This window comes from Bufo gargarizans, chromosome 4 (genome assembly GCF_014858855.1).
Source record: "Bufo gargarizans isolate SCDJY-AF-19 chromosome 4, ASM1485885v1, whole genome shotgun sequence".
In the NCBI taxonomy this organism is placed as follows: Eukaryota; Metazoa; Chordata; class Amphibia; order Anura; family Bufonidae; genus Bufo; species Bufo gargarizans.
This window is the reverse complement of record NC_058083.1, coordinates 19,265,825-19,286,925: the sequence shown is the minus strand read 5'-3', so window position 1 is coordinate 19,286,925 and position 21,101 is coordinate 19,265,825. Positions and strand designations below refer to the sequence as shown.

The 21,101-nt window shown below is 43.5% G+C and overlaps 1 protein-coding gene across 1 annotated transcript in view; it reads right to left on the bottom strand.

The window, feature by feature from the left end:
* LOC122935133 overlaps positions 1 to 21,101 on the bottom strand; it is a 28,099-nt gene that overhangs the window by 1,940 nt on the left and 5,058 nt on the right. Inside the window, exons 2-21 of the mRNA XM_044290898.1 lie at positions 20,052 to 20,113; positions 19,720 to 19,812; positions 18,496 to 18,623; positions 18,283 to 18,426; positions 17,877 to 17,960; positions 17,332 to 17,502; positions 17,134 to 17,230; positions 14,654 to 14,877; positions 13,675 to 13,828; positions 11,999 to 12,207; positions 10,774 to 10,879; positions 9,008 to 9,195; positions 6,614 to 6,887; positions 6,359 to 6,528; positions 4,740 to 4,813; positions 4,511 to 4,638; positions 4,198 to 4,387; positions 3,145 to 3,283; positions 2,318 to 2,420; positions 174 to 269 (exon numbers count right to left, since the gene is read on the bottom strand). Coding sequence (XP_044146833.1) covers positions 174 to 269; positions 2,318 to 2,420; positions 3,145 to 3,283; positions 4,198 to 4,387; positions 4,511 to 4,638; positions 4,740 to 4,813; positions 6,359 to 6,528; positions 6,614 to 6,887; positions 9,008 to 9,195; positions 10,774 to 10,879; positions 11,999 to 12,207; positions 13,675 to 13,828; positions 14,654 to 14,877; positions 17,134 to 17,230; positions 17,332 to 17,502; positions 17,877 to 17,960; positions 18,283 to 18,426; positions 18,496 to 18,623; positions 19,720 to 19,812; positions 20,052 to 20,113 — 2,834 coding nt within the window. The remainder of the gene's footprint in view (positions 1 to 173; positions 270 to 2,317; positions 2,421 to 3,144; positions 3,284 to 4,197; positions 4,388 to 4,510; positions 4,639 to 4,739; positions 4,814 to 6,358; positions 6,529 to 6,613; positions 6,888 to 9,007; positions 9,196 to 10,773; positions 10,880 to 11,998; positions 12,208 to 13,674; positions 13,829 to 14,653; positions 14,878 to 17,133; positions 17,231 to 17,331; positions 17,503 to 17,876; positions 17,961 to 18,282; positions 18,427 to 18,495; positions 18,624 to 19,719; positions 19,813 to 20,051; positions 20,114 to 21,101) is intronic.

The following is a 21,101-nucleotide window of genomic DNA, read 5'->3' as shown; positions in this document are numbered from 1 at the left end:
GCCACTCCATTCATATGGAGCTGTGGCTCAAAAGAATGGAGGCTGGCTGTGCATGCACGGTGCACCCTCATTCGCTTAGTTTATGAGATCGGTGCAAGTCCCACCTTTCCTAGAGATATGCACCCATTGTCTGAGATGGGAACACCCCTTTAAAATTATGTTTATAGACTTACATTGCTCTGCGTTCGCCCTCATTTTTGATGCCAGCAGGAAAACTGCTCCAGAAGAAATCAGTCTGTGCTCGTCACCACCTGCATCCACACTCCGCCCTAGTAAGAAAAATATAAAAACTGCTTAACAACATCTAATTGAAGCCTTTACTAGAGTTGCCTGGTTTCATGCTGGGGATTAGCCTGAAACAAAGCCATGCTTACCTAGCTGCTGTAGACCAGAAGAGCTGGAACTGTTCTGACACATCACATCAACATGGGACCATTGCAGCCATTGGCCTCAATAGTGTTCTGTTTGAGGACAATGACTGGCTGTAGCAGTCATGTGTTGCTGACCTGAGTGGCAGTGCTGGATCAGTACTGCTTATTTTAGGCTAATCCAGGGTGGTGTCCAGCTTCTTGATGAAACTAGACCACTTAATGGGTTTTCCCCTTGTTTCTACCTTGGTAAGAAGCAGAGCACACAATGTCCCCCAGTCAGCTGTCCTGCATGGTACCTGACAAGTGTTTGATGCCCCTGCAGTGCCACCCTGGGATAAATTAAGCATTACAGTGCCCATTCACATCAATGGGTTGTCTGGCTCGAGGACCTTTCCAGTATTAGATGTGTGGTAACTGCTCTCCACTCTGGTCAAGAGGAGGATCATTAACAGAAAACCTTCCCCCCCTCCCCCCCATATAAAGTGCCCATTTACAGGGGTCAATCCCCGGAGCAACTGGCTGCGACCATTTATTTGCAGCTTATTCTATGCATTTACATGGAACCACCATCCAATCTGTAGTGGAATGAATGATCGTTACTGTGATTGTTCAGTCTGCAGCACATCCCTCTAACCAGCGTCATTTGTGCTATAGGTTCATAAAGCTGACAAGCATTTGCAGGCCAACTGTTAGGAACTAACCCTTATGAGAACAAGTTCCCAACAACTTGGCCTGATCATTTGCTTGTGCATATAGGTCTCAACCACATGGGTTCACTCGTTATGGAATTTGGAGTTTATGTAGCCAAATCATCAATTTACTTCATGGCTATTAAAAGGGACTGTTTTTTAGCTGCAGTCAATCTGAAAGCTGCATCCATCTTTATGTCGGCCATTTCAGCTACGTCACCATTGCCCCTTGGTTAAGGCATGTAAACCCAGTCTTATGGTATTTCTATGAACTTTTAGATCTTATTTTTCAGACCTGGCCAGGCTTGCCAAGAGCTCATGTGCATGCTCTTCAGACCATGACACCAGGTTCAAGACAAATATATTTTTTATCACCGGTAGTGGAGGGCTCAAGGTCACCAACTTTGGGATATAGCATAAAGGGAGTTAAACAGTTTTGGCCAGCTGCAGGCCAAACCGCAATGGCACATGTAGTCACCTCATTAAATGAACCTACCAAAGTAAGTGTCTCCAGTCTTGCTCTGTAGTGTCTCGTTATGCTAGTTTTTTTTTTTTTACATTTTAATGACCTATGCTCAGGATAGCTAATGCATGAGTCAGGGGTGATTTATGTGCAACCCATTTTGATGTACAGTGCCATGGACTTAATGGCGCTTTGAAATAGTGGCTGTGCTTAGTAATACAGCAGGTGCACCTAGGCCACATGGCATCACATTGCCTTGGAGCAGGTAAGCCCAACCTGTAGTCCTCCAGCTGTTGCAAAACTACAATTCCCAGCATGCCTGCACAGTCTACAGCTATTAGGGCATGCTGGGAGGTAGTTTTGCAACAGCTGGAGGGATGCAGGTTGAGCATCCCTGCCTTAGAGGATTAAGTTCTCCCATAGCCCCACAGTACAGCTGATGGCATGGGTCGTGGGCCCACCAATCTTCTGTTAATGATGAAGGCCAATATGTAAATCCTGGACAACCTCTTAATTTAAAGGTCCTTGGCGGGCCATCAGCACCTTCACCATGTGTCACCCCTATCGCCTCAGATTGTAAGCTCTTGTGAGCAGGGCCCTCATGCCTTGTTTTATATGTTGATTGGTTGTTGCTATGTAATGCATCATTTGGCTTGTACATGAAGCCTCCGGTTATATAGTGCCAACATTCTTCAGCGCTTTGTTAAGACCAAGTATTATGGCCATGTGAAGCATCTATATGCTGTACCTTTAAAAGCTAGAATACTCATTATGTAAAATGCCTCATTGCTCACCAATCCTCTGCCGGGCAGGTATGCAGGGTCCCATCTGCATGCAGGCTGGATCGGAGGCCAAGTTGGAAGGGTCACAGATAATGGCATCGCAGTGAAAGTAAATCTGTTAGATGCAATAGGGTAAGAATGTAAGACCACTGAAGCCTCAGACACCTGACCTTGTTGAGATACAGCTCCAAAGCCCCTGTGCGAGATCTGTAACAAGCACCCACCCATGTGCGGCAGATGAGACTTTGGGTCCCTTCAAGTACTAGGTCTGGGTGTAAGTGTGCTTTCCATGGCCAGCACTATAATCCATCAGTGCATGCATTTTAGTAACATAGTACATAAGGCCGAAAAAAGACATTTGTCCATCCAGTTCGGCCTGTCATCCTGCAAGTTGGTTTATCATTCAAGTTTGTGGCTGGAAATTGCTACAAGCTGTGAGTTTCAAGTTCAGTCAACAGTGCAATTAATACAATGTTACAAGGACTTATCACTCTTGGCATCTTTCAGTGAATTTTTGCATTCCACATAATACTTGTGCATCAGAGCCAAGAAAGCTCAGAGCTTGAGGAGATGCTCAAGAACAGAGCTAGAGACCGTTCAGAGGAGGACAACTGAAGTAATAACTGGAATGGGTGAGGTTACACATGCTGTCCCTGCTTGGGGCCTTACATGTGCCTATGAAATATCTTTAGTCCATCCTGATTGGCTGTGAGCCTGCCTACGAGAGATTATGGGCAAGCCCTATACTATTTTTTCATCTGCCCAAGTCAAATATCCAAGACTTTGGATTATTTTTGAAATTCAATTAGTTTAGAATTTACTCGCTCCACTTTACTCACCTGTCCTGTGTAGATTACATCCCCCTGTGTAAAGGTAAAAGTTTTCACTTCAAATCTTTTTAGATGTGATGGAAACCGTACCCTGGCATCACTTGTCACTGGATGGAAGATTGTCTGGTAGGGTTCTTTATATTCACAACTGAAATGGAGGTAAAGCCCATTAATAGGTCAGTGAGGCGTTGTCATCTGAACCAAGGAATGGCTTGGTCTTCACCTTCTTAGAAGAGCACTACAAACTGGTGCTGTCCATGGTAGGTAAACCTGCCAGGAGGCAGGGTTCCACATAAGTTAAAGTGCTGTTGCTCTAAGAAACTACAACTCCTAGCATGTCAGGACTAGGTCTATCAGAGCATAAACGGGAAACATAGGTTGGACACAACTGCTTGAGTGTCCACCAATGGAATATTAAACAGCATTTTCTAATATTTGACACTAGCAAGACGTTTTTCTGGGAGAACATTGCCACCAAGTCTCCATACATAGCTGGTGCCCTCCTCTAAGCCAACATCTAAAATTAAGTTAATTAAATTTTTGCAATCTAACCCTTCCCACGATACAATTACATTTATGGTTTACATTGTGCACAACATTTACTTGAATACATTTCCCAGTTTCCATAAGCTTTACATGCCATACATCAGGAGTGGATCATGGTGCCACTGCTTGAGAAGAGTCTAGGGCAGGGATTAGCAACCTTTGCCACTCCAGCTGCTGTGAAACTACAACTTCCATGAAGCACACTTACTCTGCATGTATTTTCAGAACAGCTGGAATGCCAAATGTTACTGATCCCTGGTCTAGGGTTAAGCTGGCCCTAAACCGATCCAAATTTGGCAGATTTGTAAGGGCCAGACTAACCAGTGTTTTCAGGGCCTCCTGATGTCAGGGAGATCAGGATTGGACAGTTAGACTTCAGCTTACGCCATCCTGTGGTTTTTGCAGGCATAAGCCACCAGAGACGTTAGAAAGCTTTCTTCCGAAGGAGACTAGAAGCTTGCATGTGAATGGGTGGGAAGTGTCTTCTAACCAACATCTAGTAATGACCTCTATTACCTGCTGTCGATTATAGGCCATGCAGGTAGACTTCCCATGTCAGGAGTAGTAGTAGCCCAGCAATGGTCCAAGAAGAGTTCTAGCTGTGGGTCTGAACTGTACATGAGCTCAACTTCAAAATACAAGGGATCCCTTAAGTACTTCACAACTGGGTACTCAGGATCTTCATAGAAGACTCTGTATCCATCATCTACAGGAAGAAATGGACATTTCCAGAATTTAATAAGGGATCTTGTACAAAACCCAAGAAGTCTCATTACATACAGTGCTGGAACAAGACCGACCAATTCTGTCAGAGCTGGAGAGAACTTACCTTTACTAAGTCTCATAACCAGGTCTAGAGGAGCAAGTCCAGTCTGTGCATTTGGTGGAGGGTTTTCTGTGGGGCTGTAGATCGCAACCAAGGTGCCGTTTGTGGCGTACGTACAAGTGACATTCATACTAGACATTAAGAATAAATTGTAAATCAATCCAAAATGGCAGCTTTCCAATATTTGACAAAGTGTACAGTACACTCAAATTGGAACATTTAGAATGCTTACATGAATATGTCCTTCCCAGTTACGGTACTGACATAGAATATCTGATTCTCGTATATCATCAGGTTACTGGTAAACTAAAATATATAAAAATTATATTAGCAGAGTTCCTGAATACAATTTGGATCATGGACATCTACTCTAGACTGCCCAGAGAGATTATCTGCTATTCTGGTAGCATCAAGAAGGATTGATGGCATATTGATGCCCAATTATGTTGCCGATTTCTGGCATTGATTTCACTCATTTGCATGCAACATGGCTGTGTCCTAATTACTTTAAGGGGTTATGGCATGAAGTAAAGAAACTGAAGAATCAGACATAACCCAATGATACATTTCTAACAAAGCTGGAACTAGCCCGGTACCTCACATTGATCCAGAGATCTCCCCATTCACTGCTCCAATTGCTCTGCTGGATTATCTTCAGCCTGGCAGCTGAACCAAAAAACAAACAGCAGGTGGCGCTATACAGATGCATTTTATTGAATAGCTCACTGGCTATACTGAATTTTAATTATATGCACTTACAGAAGTATTCAGATTCAGGTGTTTGTTTGGAAGATGTAGAATATGTTTTGTGACAACTCCTTTAAAGGCTGACAACTATGAAGTTTACCTTTATTAACAAGTACCATCATAAAAGTTAAAGGGGTTGTGCCATGAAATAAAGAAAAAAGCACCTGGACCTGAATACTTTTGTAATTACATTTTGTATAGTCACTGAGGCATTTAATAAAACGCACCTGTATAGCGCCACCTGCCTTTTTTTCTTTTCCTTATTTCTCAGTCCATCTTAAAGACCGTTTAAAATGCCAACTGCCGCCGAGATGCGCGGAACGGGAAAATGCAAAAACACATCTGGTTTGTGCACGAGGCCTTAGACTGTCATGGGGTCAGATTTTCATTTTACATCAATCATGGCATAACCCCCTTTAAAGTAGTTCAGTCACCAGGAAATTCTCTAATAAACCTGTGCTTTGTAGGGCCAGCTCAACTGAATATGATGGTTTTCACTTACCAATCCATTGCTTCATTCTATATAGAGAAAGACAGCTATAATTCAATGTAATGTGAGCAGGTAAGTGCACTGGGGGTGGGCCCAAGTCACTGCACCCATGCTCCTCCTGCTAGACAGGGCCAGGCATGGTGACTGCAGGAGCTTGGAGCCGCTAATCCAGAAGGGATAGAGGAAGCAGGAACAGCAAGGGTGCACAGCGTGGATTGGTCCTGCCCTCGGTGCACTTAAGGGGTAGTCCCACTTGCTGTACACAAGTGCCATTTGCTAAAATTAATACAAGGCACTTACTAATGTATCATCATCCGAATTGCCTCATTTGCTAGCTCGATTCATTTCTCTACCACATTATACACTGCTCATTTGCATGGTTACGACCACCTTGCAATCCAGCAGCGGCGGTTGCGCTTGCACACTAAGAAGCAGCATTTTCTTATGCATGCTCAATCCCAGCCACCAAAGAGGCCGGAGCTTTTTCCTATAGTATGCAAGCACGACCACTGCTGCTGGATTGAAGGGTGGCCGTAACCATGGAAATGAGCAGCAGAACAATCTTCCAGAATAGTCTTCTAGTCGATCATATTAGGCTCCAGATAAAACTTTACCCTTCGTGTAGTTTTGCAACTGTTTACAGCGAACGTAAATTGGGCGGTACTGTCATCAGAAGCACGTGGGAAACAGTTGGTGTCTCTCAACGTGAGTTTAGACATGACCATGTCCGGGATGTTACTTATTTTCGTTACCACTACATTTACTGTTCCATTCGGAAGACAAACTGGAAGAGAAGAGAAGAGAAATGAGCAAGTGCCATTCATAGGACCTTTGTTAATCCATTCTAGTAATGACAAAACTGCACGTACCGGCTATATTTGAGGGAGGGTCACAAAAAATGGTCATTTTATACAGGGTATTTCCATTTTGATCCGTTATACTTATAGGAATGGTTATTGCAAGGCCTTGGTTTGTCACCTGAGAAAGAACATGATAGAGAATGGTTACCCCAAATGCTGTTCCTGCAGGAATGGGGGGGGGGGGGGGGGGGAAATGTACAATTATAAAAAGTTCCAAGTTCACAACATACGTTATGTATAAACTGCCATCAGTTAAGACAGTCCTAAATTTGCCGGGACAGCCCTTAATTTACAGAGAATGCTGGCAAATTCAGGCTGTCCTGGACTGTAAGAGGGTGAAGCTCCTGCAAGTCCTGGCTGGTCAGGCCAACCCCAGGGCAGGGCCTCAGAGAAACCTGACAACACAAGGCATCTGCCTGCAATAAAGTAAAGTAATCTTACCTGGCAGATCTAGAAGTAATGACAACACCGCCGTTGCATGTAGAGGCTCATTTGCCTATATTAAGACAATCTCAGCAATGCTGACATGAACATGGGACCAACATAGATGCCTTCAAAAATCTGATCGGAGCCCAACCCCCTAAACCCCCGCCAGCCAGCGGTTACCCACAGCCTCCAGGGCTGTAACTGTTAGTGGAACAGGAAGCACAGGTCTGTTTAAAGTGTAATGGATGTGCCGGGTCAATGGAGCTCTGTTCACATCAATGCCAAGTTGCAGTGGCCCAGCACGTCAACCTGTAGTGGCATGATGCTGTTCCTCCATTCAATAGCTAGTTTTGTGCCGGAGGCTGTAAGGAACACCTTTATGGGGTTGCAGACTGTTGGAGTGTCACTGATCAGATATTAAGGGCCTATCCCGAGGCTAGGCCATTATTAGAATCCTGGAAAACCCAGCTGGTCTCTCTTGCCTTAGGCTTCTTATTGATTGGTTTCTTCATGTCAGGTCTTACAAGCAGGAGGCAAGGAGAGAAGTGTATAGCTGCATCACATACAAGTACACTGGAGATTCTGCACACAGTACACATAGGATAAGCAGTGTGTGAGTCAGGGGAGGTTTACAACTCTGTAGTACATCATATGGACTCCTGATTTTTAGATAGGCATTAGCCTCTTGCCACCAAGAGCTGCCAGGAGAGATTCTTTACTTCCTGTAAACTACAGGATCAAATCAGGAGTCGTCTACATAGTGGGACATGGACAGTCTACACAGGACAGAAGCTCTGGACTGCAGCATATGAAATCAGTCATTAGATTGACAGTGGGTAATAACATTGCCATTTACAAAGCAATCTAGGAATGGCACCTTTCTAGGGAAAGCTTTTCAAGAGGAAGTTGAATACAATGGTGAGTCAGGGAGCCACCAGACCCAGGGGTACTACAATCGTATATTGTTTTTTTTTACTTGTCCGTATCTACCAGTAGGGAATGGAGGGCAAAAGGTTGACACTACTCTCTTGGTAGATGAAAGGCTGGTCCAGTTTCCTGCCAGGAGGAGGAGTTCCTGTGTAACCACACACCTGAGCTCCTGCTCCAAAAGATCAAAAAGATAAAGCCTCATGCAAACCCTTGAGAAGCCAGACAGAGTGAAAAGCTACAACCAGCAACAGACACTGCTGGGAGGTGAGGGACTGCAAGTAAGACACCCCCCCCCCCCCATAATACTAGGCCAGTAGAACACAAGTGCTAAACTGCAGCCATCCAACATGGTTGGTGTCAGAAAAGTGCACATCAAGTCAGCTGCTATTGAATGTATTTGAAGTTCCACGCTGCATTTAGTAAAAGACTATGTTTAAATTTTAAGTTATTCTTTAATATTGCATTTCCACTGCACCAATTCCCAGGGATTGACAGCCTAAGAGAACACTGACCGGTCACAACCATTCCCACCCTCTGCTCCTTTGGGGCTCACTGTATTTGCCACACCACTCCCCAGCCATCCATGGTAAAGTGCAAGCCAGCTGAATGCGGTGATATCATTCCTGCTGGACTGAGCCCCATAGACGCAGATCCACTCCTAGGGTGAATGTGGTGTAGGAGAGTACTGTATAGAGACCATACAGAAATCACTGAGGCCACTTAACAGGACTCTTTGGAAAGCACTTATAGGGTATCTGTATGGATTACAACAAGGGACCATCTACTGCAAGTTGGCATTAAGGGGACATACTTACCTTGATGGCAGTGAAGGACTAATGAAGCACCATTACTGAGGCATGCACATAGGGGATTGGGCACGATTAGTTGTGCCACTGGTTTCCTTCCTTAGATTTTTTGCCCCTCAGACCTAGGTATGTGTACCTTTACCCAAAGTACTTGAATACCCATGTAGGTTGTAGATTAATCCCCTCTATACGCAGAGAAGATCTCTTGTGCAGGTTAAACTGGTAAATTGTAGCCACTAACCTCATTCATTACATAATTTGAGACTGCAGGTACTTGGACTGTGGAAAATGTCTGGTTGATGGGCAATAGCAGATTACCCGATGTTGCCTGGGTATTTTTGACATATATACGCCAGCTTGGATCAAGGTTTCCCAGTGTAGCAGTCAAAACACCACCTTGTTGCCCACAAGGACCAACAAAAGGCTGGGCTGAAAGAATGAAAACAAAATACAATCATCCACTGATCATCAACTGCTGAAGACCAAACAATTTCATATCTGGCTATTGGATGAGTGAAGAGAAAATATGGGACTTCAGTAGCACAGGTTGAATGAGTGCCTTCTGGTGGAGTTGGCACCCAGGATACAACATGAGGGTGCATCACAATTCAGATGTGTCAATGTTCAGTGGGGCAGGATGAGTTATTGGCCAGCAGGTCTCTTTAACCCTTCCATACTATGTTCGGATCAGTACTATAGATTTGTTAACAGTTTAGAAAACTCTAGAACAAAATGCCAAAGGCAGCTTTTTGTACTGCAGCCCAATCCCATTTGAAGGGCTGAAACTGATCTGTAATAAGACAATAACGATGGATATGGGTGACTTTTCTAATTTTCCACAACCCAGTTAGTTTAGCGAGGAGTGGCTTTCTTGAAATATTTGATTTGGGTCTGAAGTAAAAAAGAAAAAAATTATAAAGATAAAATTGAAGAAAAATAAAATACTTAAAAATGAGTACAATGCAATAAGATTGCCCCCAAATGGTGTACATAGCCTTTAATTGTAAGTTGTATCAAAATTGGAACATCTACCCCCCCCCCCCCCCGATAAACCAAGTTAAAGGGGTTAGCCAATACTAAAAATATTAATTATAAAATAGAGAATATATCTCCTTCATACACTGAATATATTTACCTGGGTGCCCCCCCCCCCCCCCAACTTATGAACTGTAAACATTTAAGACTGGCTGTTCATGTACAAAAAAAAAACTTTGTGCTGGATTGTTTTTTGCAGAATTTGCAGTTCATCCATGAACTTTCCATTCGTTGCCAGCACCTGCTCTCACTACAAAATGCACAGAACTCAACCTTATTCTTTCCTGAAAAAAAAATACAGACTTTTCTGCCTAGCAATTCATTCTACCTAAACTGACCCTACAACACCACGATTGCTGGTTTGCGTTTGTAATCGCTTTTTGCCAGACATCCAAGACACATGCTCCAAGATCACAAGCTCAGAATGGCATCTCTGGCTTCTGATCTAAAGGACCTGCCATAATCTTGCCCCCCCGGCTCACCACACAGCTCGTCAGTGTCTGTCAGGGCAAGCTCCCTACCAGGTTGAACCTCCATACTCATCCTTCGTCATTTTCCCCACCAATTTTCACAGTAAAATGGCACTGGGGCCATTTTTGCACAATTCGTCTGAAGCAGGGATGTCCAACCTGCAGCCCTCCAGCTGTTGCAAAACTAAAAGTCCCAGCATGCCTACAGCAGGGCATGGTGAGAGTTGGTTTTACAACAGCCAGAGCGCCACAGGTTGAGCATCCCTGGTCTGAAGGGAATCACTAAAACTTCAAGTTGTTCGGCAACAGAATTTGTGTAGGTGCTAAATCAGATTTATTATGTTTCTCACCTCTAAATGTGTGTCAGTATAGTGGTATATGTGGAGCAATGGCTCCTTTTGCTGCTCATGGGCTTGCTTTGTCATGTTATTTGATTTCCACCAAGAACTGGATGCCACTGAACAGCCAGTCCCATCACCAAGTCCCTAGAGAATCTACTCACTTTGGAAATGTTCAATGATCCCAGTAGTATTGAAGATCTCATCGTATGGGATGATTTTGAAGACAAATGTCACATTCAAAACAAACCGAATGCCATTTGGGACAACCTGAAACATCAGAATTCATATTATGACATTTCCTATAAAATCGTTAGATACCCAAGAATGGGGCCATTTCAAAATGATAGTATAGGACCTCCACTAGGCAGAACATAAAGTCAAGACTTGCAACTTCTTGTACTTCAAAAATTATTAACACAACATCAGTTTTGGTTTAACAGCGTTGATCCTGCAGACACCTGGTCTTTTGCGACCCATCCCAAGAATAGGTCAGCAATATCCAAGTCCTGGAAAAATGCATGCAATCAGGATTGTGTGCGGATTTGCATGCAGAAAGTCCGCACCGTAGGTCATGTTTATTGTATTCTATGAGAACTTGAAATTCTCATGCACACAATGCAGATTTTTTTATGTGCGGCTTTTGATTTATGGTGCGGATTTTAAGATCTGCAGCATGTTAATTTTATTTTTCCTGACTGGATTTTCTCCATTCACTTCAATGGGGATAATAAAATCCACACCAGTTGACATGAGTTGACTGCACAGATTTCCCTGCAAACACCTGAACGTGTGCATTTACCCTTAATCTACAAGATCCGGATTGTGCAGTGTCTGCCGCCAATGGAACGCTATTCATATTTTGTTGCATGGATGATTACAGGCTTCCCTGCAAAGGGGCCATTATATTCTGGTCAGAATTTGATCAGTCCAAGGCCAATTTAAATGGACCAAGTACATTCAAGATGTTAAATCCACATGGGGAAGGGGGGGGGGGGGGACATATGTGCATGGCAACATCTTATATGGCACTGCTCAAGATGGTTACTACATGACTAGCAGGAAATACACTTGGGTTATGTTCACATCTGTGGAGGAGGTTCTGGCAGGTGCCCCCATCAGATTCTGGCAAAACTGAATAAAAGCTATAGTAAATTTGTTGCATAAAATGCCAGAACCTGATGGACCTCACTATATAGTGAACAGGATTCAGTTTACAGCAAGTGCCGGATTCAGCGATTCTGGTATTCTGCCAGAACCTTTATTGCAGATGTGAACTTAGCCTTAACAGGTCTTCAATCTCCAATATATGCCTGTATTATGGTAGCATAAGAGCCACCCTAAAGTAGCTTTTTAGAAAACCATTACATTCAAGAGGTCACACGATACCTCCTTAGATACGAGTTGGTCACTAAAGGGAACTTTAAGAATGAAGGTCACAGTTCCATCTGGAGTGGTTCTATTCTCAATAGTGTATCCACGTTTAACACCTTCAGACACAGTCAACATGGTGCCACCAACTGACACATTTACCAAGCGGACGTCTGGGAGAAATGGTCCAACCGTGCAGTTAAATATTTGCGTTGATGGTATCGTTTCTGTAGGGAAGGAAGACGGAACAGTTAGTTAAATGGTGTCCAAATTATACATTTTAATATAATGTAGTATGAAAGCTGGTTACTTTGGTCATCTATGCTACAAAGATGGTCCAGTTGTGTCTTTACTTCATTATAATGGTGTTCCCTGGTGTTTAACCTGTATAGCAATGTGCATGTCCTCCTGAAAGATCAGCCATGCCCACTGTTAGAAGATGTGACAGCTACAGAGAGCTGCAGCAGGAAGGACATGCCCACTAAACTGATAAGGGGGTGCCATTTCTGCAGGCCTGAAGAGATCTCTGGATCCATATGAAGTAAAGGACTAGTTCTAGCTCTGTTAGGGTACCTTCACACTAGCAGAGTGATCTGGCAAGCCCGATCAGGCAATCTGTATGCAAACAGCCAGCATTTGTAGACTGATGCGGATCCGTCTCACAAATGCATTGCAAGAACGGATCAGTCTGTCATATGGACAAATGGATCAGTTTCAATTTTTTTTTTCACATTTTTAGAAGGTCTGCGCATTCACAGACCGGAAGAACGGATCTGGCATTGCAGTATTTTTAATGCCGGATCCAGCACTAATACATTTCAATGTAAATTAATGCCAGACGGCATTCCAGCAAGTGTTCTGGAATTTTGAACGGAGATAAAACTGCGGTATTCAGTCCTGAAAAGTCAAAAAGACTGAACTGAAGACATCCTGAATGGATTTCTCTCCATTCAGAATGCATGAGGATAAAACTGATCAGTTATTTTCCAGATTTGAGCCCCTAGGACGGAACTCCGTGCCGGAAAAGAAAAACACAAGTGTGAAAGTACCCTTAGAGATTCTCATGTTTTCTACGATACCCCATATTCATTTCTACATCAATCATGACATAACTCTTTACAGTTTGGCCTGTTTAAAGGGGGAGGGGGGGGGGGGGTGGAGTCATACAATCTTGATTTCTCCGGGAAACACAGCCTGTGTGTTGGCCACATCTAATAGACCGCCCTCTGATGTCCTAACCTGAACCTGACTGCATCAGTGTTTTAAGATAGTTAGTTCCTATTTGACAGGGTCCATTGTTCTGTACTCATATTGCAAGTACAGTAAAGTAGTCCCATGATCAGATAGTTCCCATCATAAAACACTGATGTAGTCAGGTCAGGGGAGCCACAGTTGAAAGAGGTGGCTAACATACAGGCCATGTCTCCAGGTCCAACCACCGTGTTGCGAGTCAGCTCTATCCACAGGATAGACGTGTCTGATCAGCAGGGGTCTGAACACCGGGGCCCCTGGTGATCATGGGAACAAGGACCTGTCCTCACTGATAGGAGCAGCAGATACAAGTGTCCACCTCTTCATTCAAACAGGAGCAGCAGCTCCTCGTTCTTGTGACTGGAGGGGACCCCAGTTTCCCCTGTGGATAGAGGATACGTTTTATTTAATGAGGTTAAACATTGGCTTCTCTAATGACTTACCATTGGTTATAACAGGAGTTCTCTGTTCAAAGGGTGTTGTGATATCCTTAATGATTGTGTATTTCGTGACGCCCCAACCATCATCTACCCACACATTTTCAAGAAATGGGCGGATACTGTAGGTTATCCCATAATTGAAGTTCATAACATGGCTCTGAAAGTCAAGAATTTAGAAGCTCATGAGTATTCTCCGACATGAATTTTATTGGATTGGCATGTACTTCATAGAGTGGTTTTGCAGTGACCCACTGGTTTGCCGCTTAAGAATTAATGTTATAATATATGTTCCAAGGAGTAGCCTTTGAGGGAGAGAAGTATTGCATTTCTATAGATAGTGGAGGACCATTATGAAAAAGGTCAGAGGGTCAGGCGGACTAAGGTAATGCACGTTTGCAGCTTTTGACTTTACTGCCCATGGTTTGGGTTATATTGCTTCTGGAGCCCACCACACTTCTGATGCGAGACCTACTCGCCATCTAATTTATGACTACACTCTGCAGTTGGGCACTGCAGATACATTGACAAAAGACTTTTATGCCTGGGGTCAATGAGGATTGTATGTGGAGAGAAACTTCAAGGATCATACAACCTAACCCACATACATAGCCTTTTGGGAAAATGCCTGCCTTTAATTGACAGAACTGCCACCCATCATCTTCAAGTAAACAGTTTGCTGTAGTCAAGCCAGCCTGGTCATCACCTTCACCATCTACCAGCTGTCTACCTGCCCTCCTGCTACCTATTCAACATTAAGGGCTCCTCAGCTACCACCATGCAGGGGCTGTAAAACCTACAGTATATCCCAAGGGAAACCAGGCTTGCATCCCTGCATGGTATGCTAGAGCAGGGTTAGTCACCTTGAGCACTACCATCACCCTCAGCCATGACTCCCATCACCATGCCTCCTCTGCAGGGTGTTGTGCTGCAGTTTCATATGGTACAATATGTCTGTCACCTTACCCAGGGTAAGAACTGTTACCTTATAATATCCCCCTACAGCTCCATAAGGTATTCTTGTTATAGTGACCGTGTTGCTGTCTGTAATCTGATAGTTCCTAGAAATGATTTCCACATCTGTCAGAGTCAGAAGGTCAATGCCAAACTGGATACGACTGCTCTGGATATATTTTGCACCGGTGAGAAGTGAAGAAACGTTCTTTGGGACAGTCCACACGATCCAGCCACCCATAAACTTCACATCATCTACAAAGAGGAGAAAGCTTAGATTCTGTTTAAGAGCATTACAGGCCAGAAGTAAATGAACTGTCAGACTGGAGAACCTTTACACTCATACGACACATGAAAGATTAGAAAAAAAAAAAAAAGCTACTAATGTCAAGTTACACTATTAGGCCACCAGCACACGGTGATTATGTGCTGGTTTTCTACATGGAAAAACTGCAGTGTTTTACAGTACTGGCAAAATGAGACTCAAATCCCATGTACGCTTTACAGAAGCTGACATGGTGTGGGTTTCAAAATCCACATGGGAGCGGGAAATAAAATTTCTGCAGATTTAAATCTTTTCAGTGTGCAAAGTGTTCTCCGAAGAAAGGGAACCATCTTGCCGCCGCCACCTATTGGAAATGGCTCCCTTATGAGGAGTCTTGGGATTTAACAATGGAGTATAGCCATGCAAGATATCCATCTGTAGACAGCCGTTTCAGATGCTTGCCCCTCCAGTATGGAGTAGGATTCTGGCTGGGCGAGTGACACTTTGGATGCAGATGCTAATTTTTTTTTAATTACTTTTCACCGATTCCTTTCCAAGAAACTGACCCAATTGTATGGGAGCAGTTAGTCAGTGAAAAAAAAAAAAAAAAAAAAAAAAAAAAAAAAAACACAGACAAGAACACATTTACATCCTTTTATGGACTGTCAAAAAAAAAAAAAAAAAAAAAAAAGCTATGTGACTAACCCTATAGACTACCATTGGCCTTAAAATAGAAGCCGCATGATGGCCGTTAAACGTCCATCACATGTCCGTTTTTCACTGTTGTGCGCATGTAGCCTTATTTCCAATGGAGCATTTCCAGTACATCTTTACTTACAGCAAGTCTTCATGCAGGACTGGTCTCCAAGAAGATTCTTAGAGGCCTTTTAAAAAACAGATAGTGATACCTCCTAAAAAGTTATTACTTTACACTTCCCATATGTCTACTTCATTTTGTAAAAGTCTATTTTTTGGGGACATTGGGTTTTGGAAAATTTTCTGAGACTTCAAGAGTTGCTTCTAAACTACTTTTTAAAAAGGACCAGTTCAGGTCTGAAGTCAATTTGTGAGGCTTACATAATAGAAACCACCCAAAAATGGGTAGGGGCTCATTTTTTGCAGGATGAGTAAACTTAAATTTTAAACTTATTTTTTTTGTCCTACTCTGGGACTTCAATTTTTTAGGGGTCTGATCCCCTTTACAATACATCAATACTTCTGTATTGTGAAGCATAGGCTTTAAGTGTATTACTCAATGTAATATACTTACAGCATGCTTCCTGTGAGATTTAGGGTACTGGATCTTACAGAAGGCATCGGGCTGCCTTCCCTGCCATCTGGTCCCCATCACAGCAGCGCAGGGACCAGATTGCCACCCTGGACCAGGCAGGATACCACACATGCCACGGTCGCTAACCACAGCAGTGCAAGGGTTAATGCACTGGCATCAGTGTTTTCACTGATGCTGGCAGATACAGGAGGGATCTGGCCATCTGTGACTGCCAGACCCTTGCAGCTGATCAGGTGGGCACAGCTCCTGCACCCACCCGATCAGCCCAGCTTACATGTACAGCACTGGTATTTGTGTGCTGGATTTTATCTTTTAACCCTGCATAAGGGCAGGACAACCTACCAAAGGCCCTGCGCAGACCACACTGATACCCTGCCACCTGAGGGACAGGAAAACTGGTAAAGGTGCTTTTATATGCGGATCTCCATTTGAAGAAGTGGGGTACCCGCTAGGTAGTGCTGTTGGAGGCATGGAGAAAATATTGTTTTCAAACCAACACCTCGATCTGAATACTTTTGTAATTGCATGTAGTTAAAACTTTAGGACAGTTATATGCATCTGTATAGCACCACTTGCTGTTTGTTTTTTGGCATTTTTGTCCTGCTCACTGAGATGGCCGCACATGCTCAGTTTCAACCTTCAACTGCCTCCTGAGCTGTGATAGGGAGAGGCTGGACACGCCCCTTAGCTGCAGCAGAAAGAACACTCCCCTTGAGCTGTCAGCTTGATATAAATCTAGCAGAGCAATGAATGTGGAGATCTCTGGATCCATGTGAGGTACAGGGCTGGTTCTAGCTTTGTTAGAGATTGTCATGTGCTATATTTCGTCCGATTTTCCTTTTTTTACATCATACGATAATCCCTTTAACTGAAGTTTCAGACCTCAAGTTACATAGTGTTTAGGAGGAGCTTACCTCATATGACCAGAGCAAATGGGACACTGCTGGAAACTTACCTACTGGGCAGGCGACAGCATTGTCAACCAAGAAGATGAACCAGCGCTGTTTGTAGAATAGGGTGGCTCTTACAGTAGAGAAGGTCACGTTTCCAATCTGGAATAGAAAGTGTTGGAAATTGGAATCTTATCCTAAAAGGAGGAACAGCAAGGCAGGAATTGGAGGAAATACTTGCACCACAGCTTTCTAAGACTTACCTTTTGAGGCAGAGCTTGAGCAGCATCATAGGGAGCCCTCAACATGATCCTGGATTCCGTTGTTTTAATCCCATAGCCAATGTTCTGGGCAGCATCAGTCATCATGGTTGTTTTTTGGGTTGTAGACAAATGAAACACCACTTGCCATACAGACATTAAGCCGCTCACTGCCTGGAAGTTAAAGGGGAGGGGGGGGGGGTTCATCAACAGAAATAGTGGGTGGTAGAAGTAAGAGAAAACATTAAGGTGGTCACAACTATTGTGTTGCACGCTGGTTACAGTTCAGAAGTGTGAACTACAATTAAAGGTGGTCCCAAATATTCCTTTCCTGCCTCAACCCAAAAAAAAAACCCCACACACCTTAGAAAGTTTAGTATATGATGGCCTTGTAATATATTTGATACACAAGGTGGTCAATGAGATTATAGGGCTTCTATAGACCACAAAACAAAATTATAGTGCATGTCAGATGTGGATCGATATTACACAGAACACAGATATGGTAGGGAATTAAATATGCTCCCTGGTGGGGATGCTGTAATTACCTGTGTGAATGCAGTTGACCAGTCCTCTGGCTCATCTCTGAAAACTCCTTCAGAGATCACTGGAATCTTCCTTCTGACTGACACCTGTAAGAAAATGTCAAATAGAAACCTATTTCTGGACCGAAACCAACATGGGATTTAGGATGAAGCTATATAGACAAAAGATTATTCCAAGACATTGCCATAATATGACCAGTTCTCTATGAGATAAAGATTGTCCAAGTTTCTAATTATGGCACGTCTAATAGCAACATTAGTGCCATTCAAGTTTTCACCCGGATGGAATAACTGGAGATGCAGATTTTGGGAACCAACAGGCATTTTGCAGACCAGTGAAGAGGCTCCAACAATGCCCATAGTTACTATGAACCCTCCAGACTTCATATTCTGTCGAATAGTGCCTTACCTCCATGTAGTTTGTTTCACAAATGGCTTCACGTGGGCTCCATACATATGGACAGCTGACCACCTTGAAGTAGCTCATTGCACCTCCCATGTCAGGCCTGGATGAGATCTCAATCTTCACTGATGCCGTATAGTTAGTGTCATTCTGTAGGACAAGTTATCATTAGCCTGGTTCAACAAGTCAGCCTGTGGCTGCCAACAACTCGTAACTTACCTCAATCTGAGTATAACAGCTGTAGAGAGAGGTCCTGAAGACAATGTTGCCCCAGCCATCGTAGGCTATGGTATACCCACACTTGGTAGCCAGAGCATCAGTGATCACATAGGCTGCTCCATTCTCGTCTGGAGAAGATTGTATAGTTTAAGTCCCCCGTGGGGGGAAAAAAACGAAACAAAAACAGAATAGATGGGCAAGGATTTCATTGGGTGTCCTGTAATGCATCAGCTCTCGCAAGGAAATAAGTGCTCACATAGCAGATCCAAGTCATCCAAACTGGAAAAATTCTATAACCAGGTGCTATACTATGCAATAGACCATGAATGCCTACTAAAATATTTGGAGGGCGTTAGGTTACAGGGGTTTGCCCAAGTGACTTGCAGGTTATTTTCATTGGATGGTGGAAGTGCTAGACCATGACTACATGGGTGATTATGACATACAGTGGCCTGTGTGATAGAGGCTGTATGAAGTAATTAGGCATTTTAAGTGTTGTAGGCTTTTTGGCAGTGGAGGAAAAAGCAAGCTATGGTACGACTAACCTTCCTTGTCGACCACAACCATGTTCAACAGACCGGTACATTGAGATTCTCCACACAGTCCAACATTATGGAGCATTACATGACAGATGGAGGAGTACCTTCATACAAGTGTCAACATTTTTGGCCATAATGTTATGTTTTGCTGAGGTCACTCTCCAAACAGCACGATTGCTGCTCAGCCTTCACCCATAGACAATGACCTGAATCCGCTGCATTCATTGCAACAATACCATGTTAAACCCCCTATACAGCTCAAGGAGGTCTTCTAGAATGAGAAAGCAGTGTGCACTTATCCCTCAGAAACATCAGTATTCTACATCAATGGTGTGATTTTTGCAGCTAATATCCATGCAGTTGGGGCTGAGCAGCCATACTGGACAACCCAACTGTTCACAATGCCATAGTAAAACTAAACCAAGATTTTTTCCAAGTGACAGCAGTAGTCCAAAGGAATATATTAAAAATGTATGCAATCTTGTGGACTGTAGCAGTCACTTGACAGTTTTAAAGAAAGTAGATTCAGCCCTAACCCAAGTCTCCTGCTTCCAACTACTTCAATACCATATTATCCAACTTGACATGGTTGCAACTCTTGAACCTCCCACAGTTCAGTCTTCTACCTGATTAAAACAGTGTTAATTATAATGGCATCCGTTTACTTCATCCTTTGAGAACTCACCAATTGCTGAAAATCTTACATATTGCTTGACAACATATTGTGCAGGCAAGTTGAGCTGCATCAGGGACCTCTGGCAGCTGGCGGCAATGAAATCTAAAGCAAAACATTTGGTTAGTGGTGAGGAAGTCAGTCTCTGCTGGCTAAATGTCTATTCACAGGGCATCAGGAAGCAGTTTTCTGCACAACCAAGAAAAGTAAAGAACAGCAGTTTTAAGGAGCTTCACTTGAGCAAGAATTGTGGAAGTTTACTGTATATCAGCACAGTTTTTGCTAATTGGTTCACAGCTGTGCAGAAAGAACTGCACCCAAGCTGCATTGTGCGAGGTGGTTACCTGAGCCTGTGCTTTGTTGTGTGGAGACTTCAGTGGCCAAACACAACGCAACCGATATTAACCTGAAATACACCAACACAGAACTAATTATTCACTTTGAACAGCTCCTGGACAAGGTTCTAAGTCTTCCCCTTACAACCTGTTTTATCAGTTATGAAGATGCACTTCAGGATGCCCTCAAGGCATACCAGGAGTTACTCAATAGCTGGGGAGCCACATGGTGAAGACCACTGATGTGTAGACAAATCTCACATAACCAATGACTCACTCCATTTTACTTTCAAAGGTTACTTGGGTACTTTTTTGCCCACAATCTGTGCAAATACCACTGCTAGCCACATGAGAGAACTCCATTCCACCCAACCATGTTATTCAGTGGCACAACCAAAAGGGAACCTGTCAAGCCTGCTTTTGCCCTCCAAACCTACTGGAATACCTTTATACCATCATGTAGTTCCTGATGGACTTTTTTTTCCCATCTTCTGATCACATTACAAATTATCTTGGATCCCTGTATCTACAATATGCTAATAAGCCATTTAGAAAATAAAAAAAAAAGTCAAGGAGGCCGGCAACTACTTCCCAAGTCAAGCCAACATCTCCTTAACTCTGCCCCTTTGACTGATGCCCACCACTGGGAACACCCCCCTGTGATAGCTTGCACCCTTGTGTAGCCCTGTAGGCACATGAGCAGTAAAGCTGAGTGTTCTAATTAGGGCTTAGGTTCTTACTGCAAATGCAGCAAACTGAGTAATGCTCAAGACTACGGGTGCACAGTGAGGAATTGAAGCTGGAATTAGTACACAGATCTGGAGGCCTGTAGTTATCCAAGAAGGGCCAGGGGATGATGTGCCCAGTGTTTAAAATGTCAAAAGGTGAAGACCGTGTTTCGGTGGGGTCAGCTTAACTTCATGAAAGCACTTGCCAGCCTCCTTGACTTGAATGACTCATTAGTATGTGGCAGATCCAGGGCATCATTTTAGTGCATTCAGAAGAAATAAACAAAAAGGTAGTCTGGTTTGGAAGGCAAAAATAAGCTAAAAGCTTTTT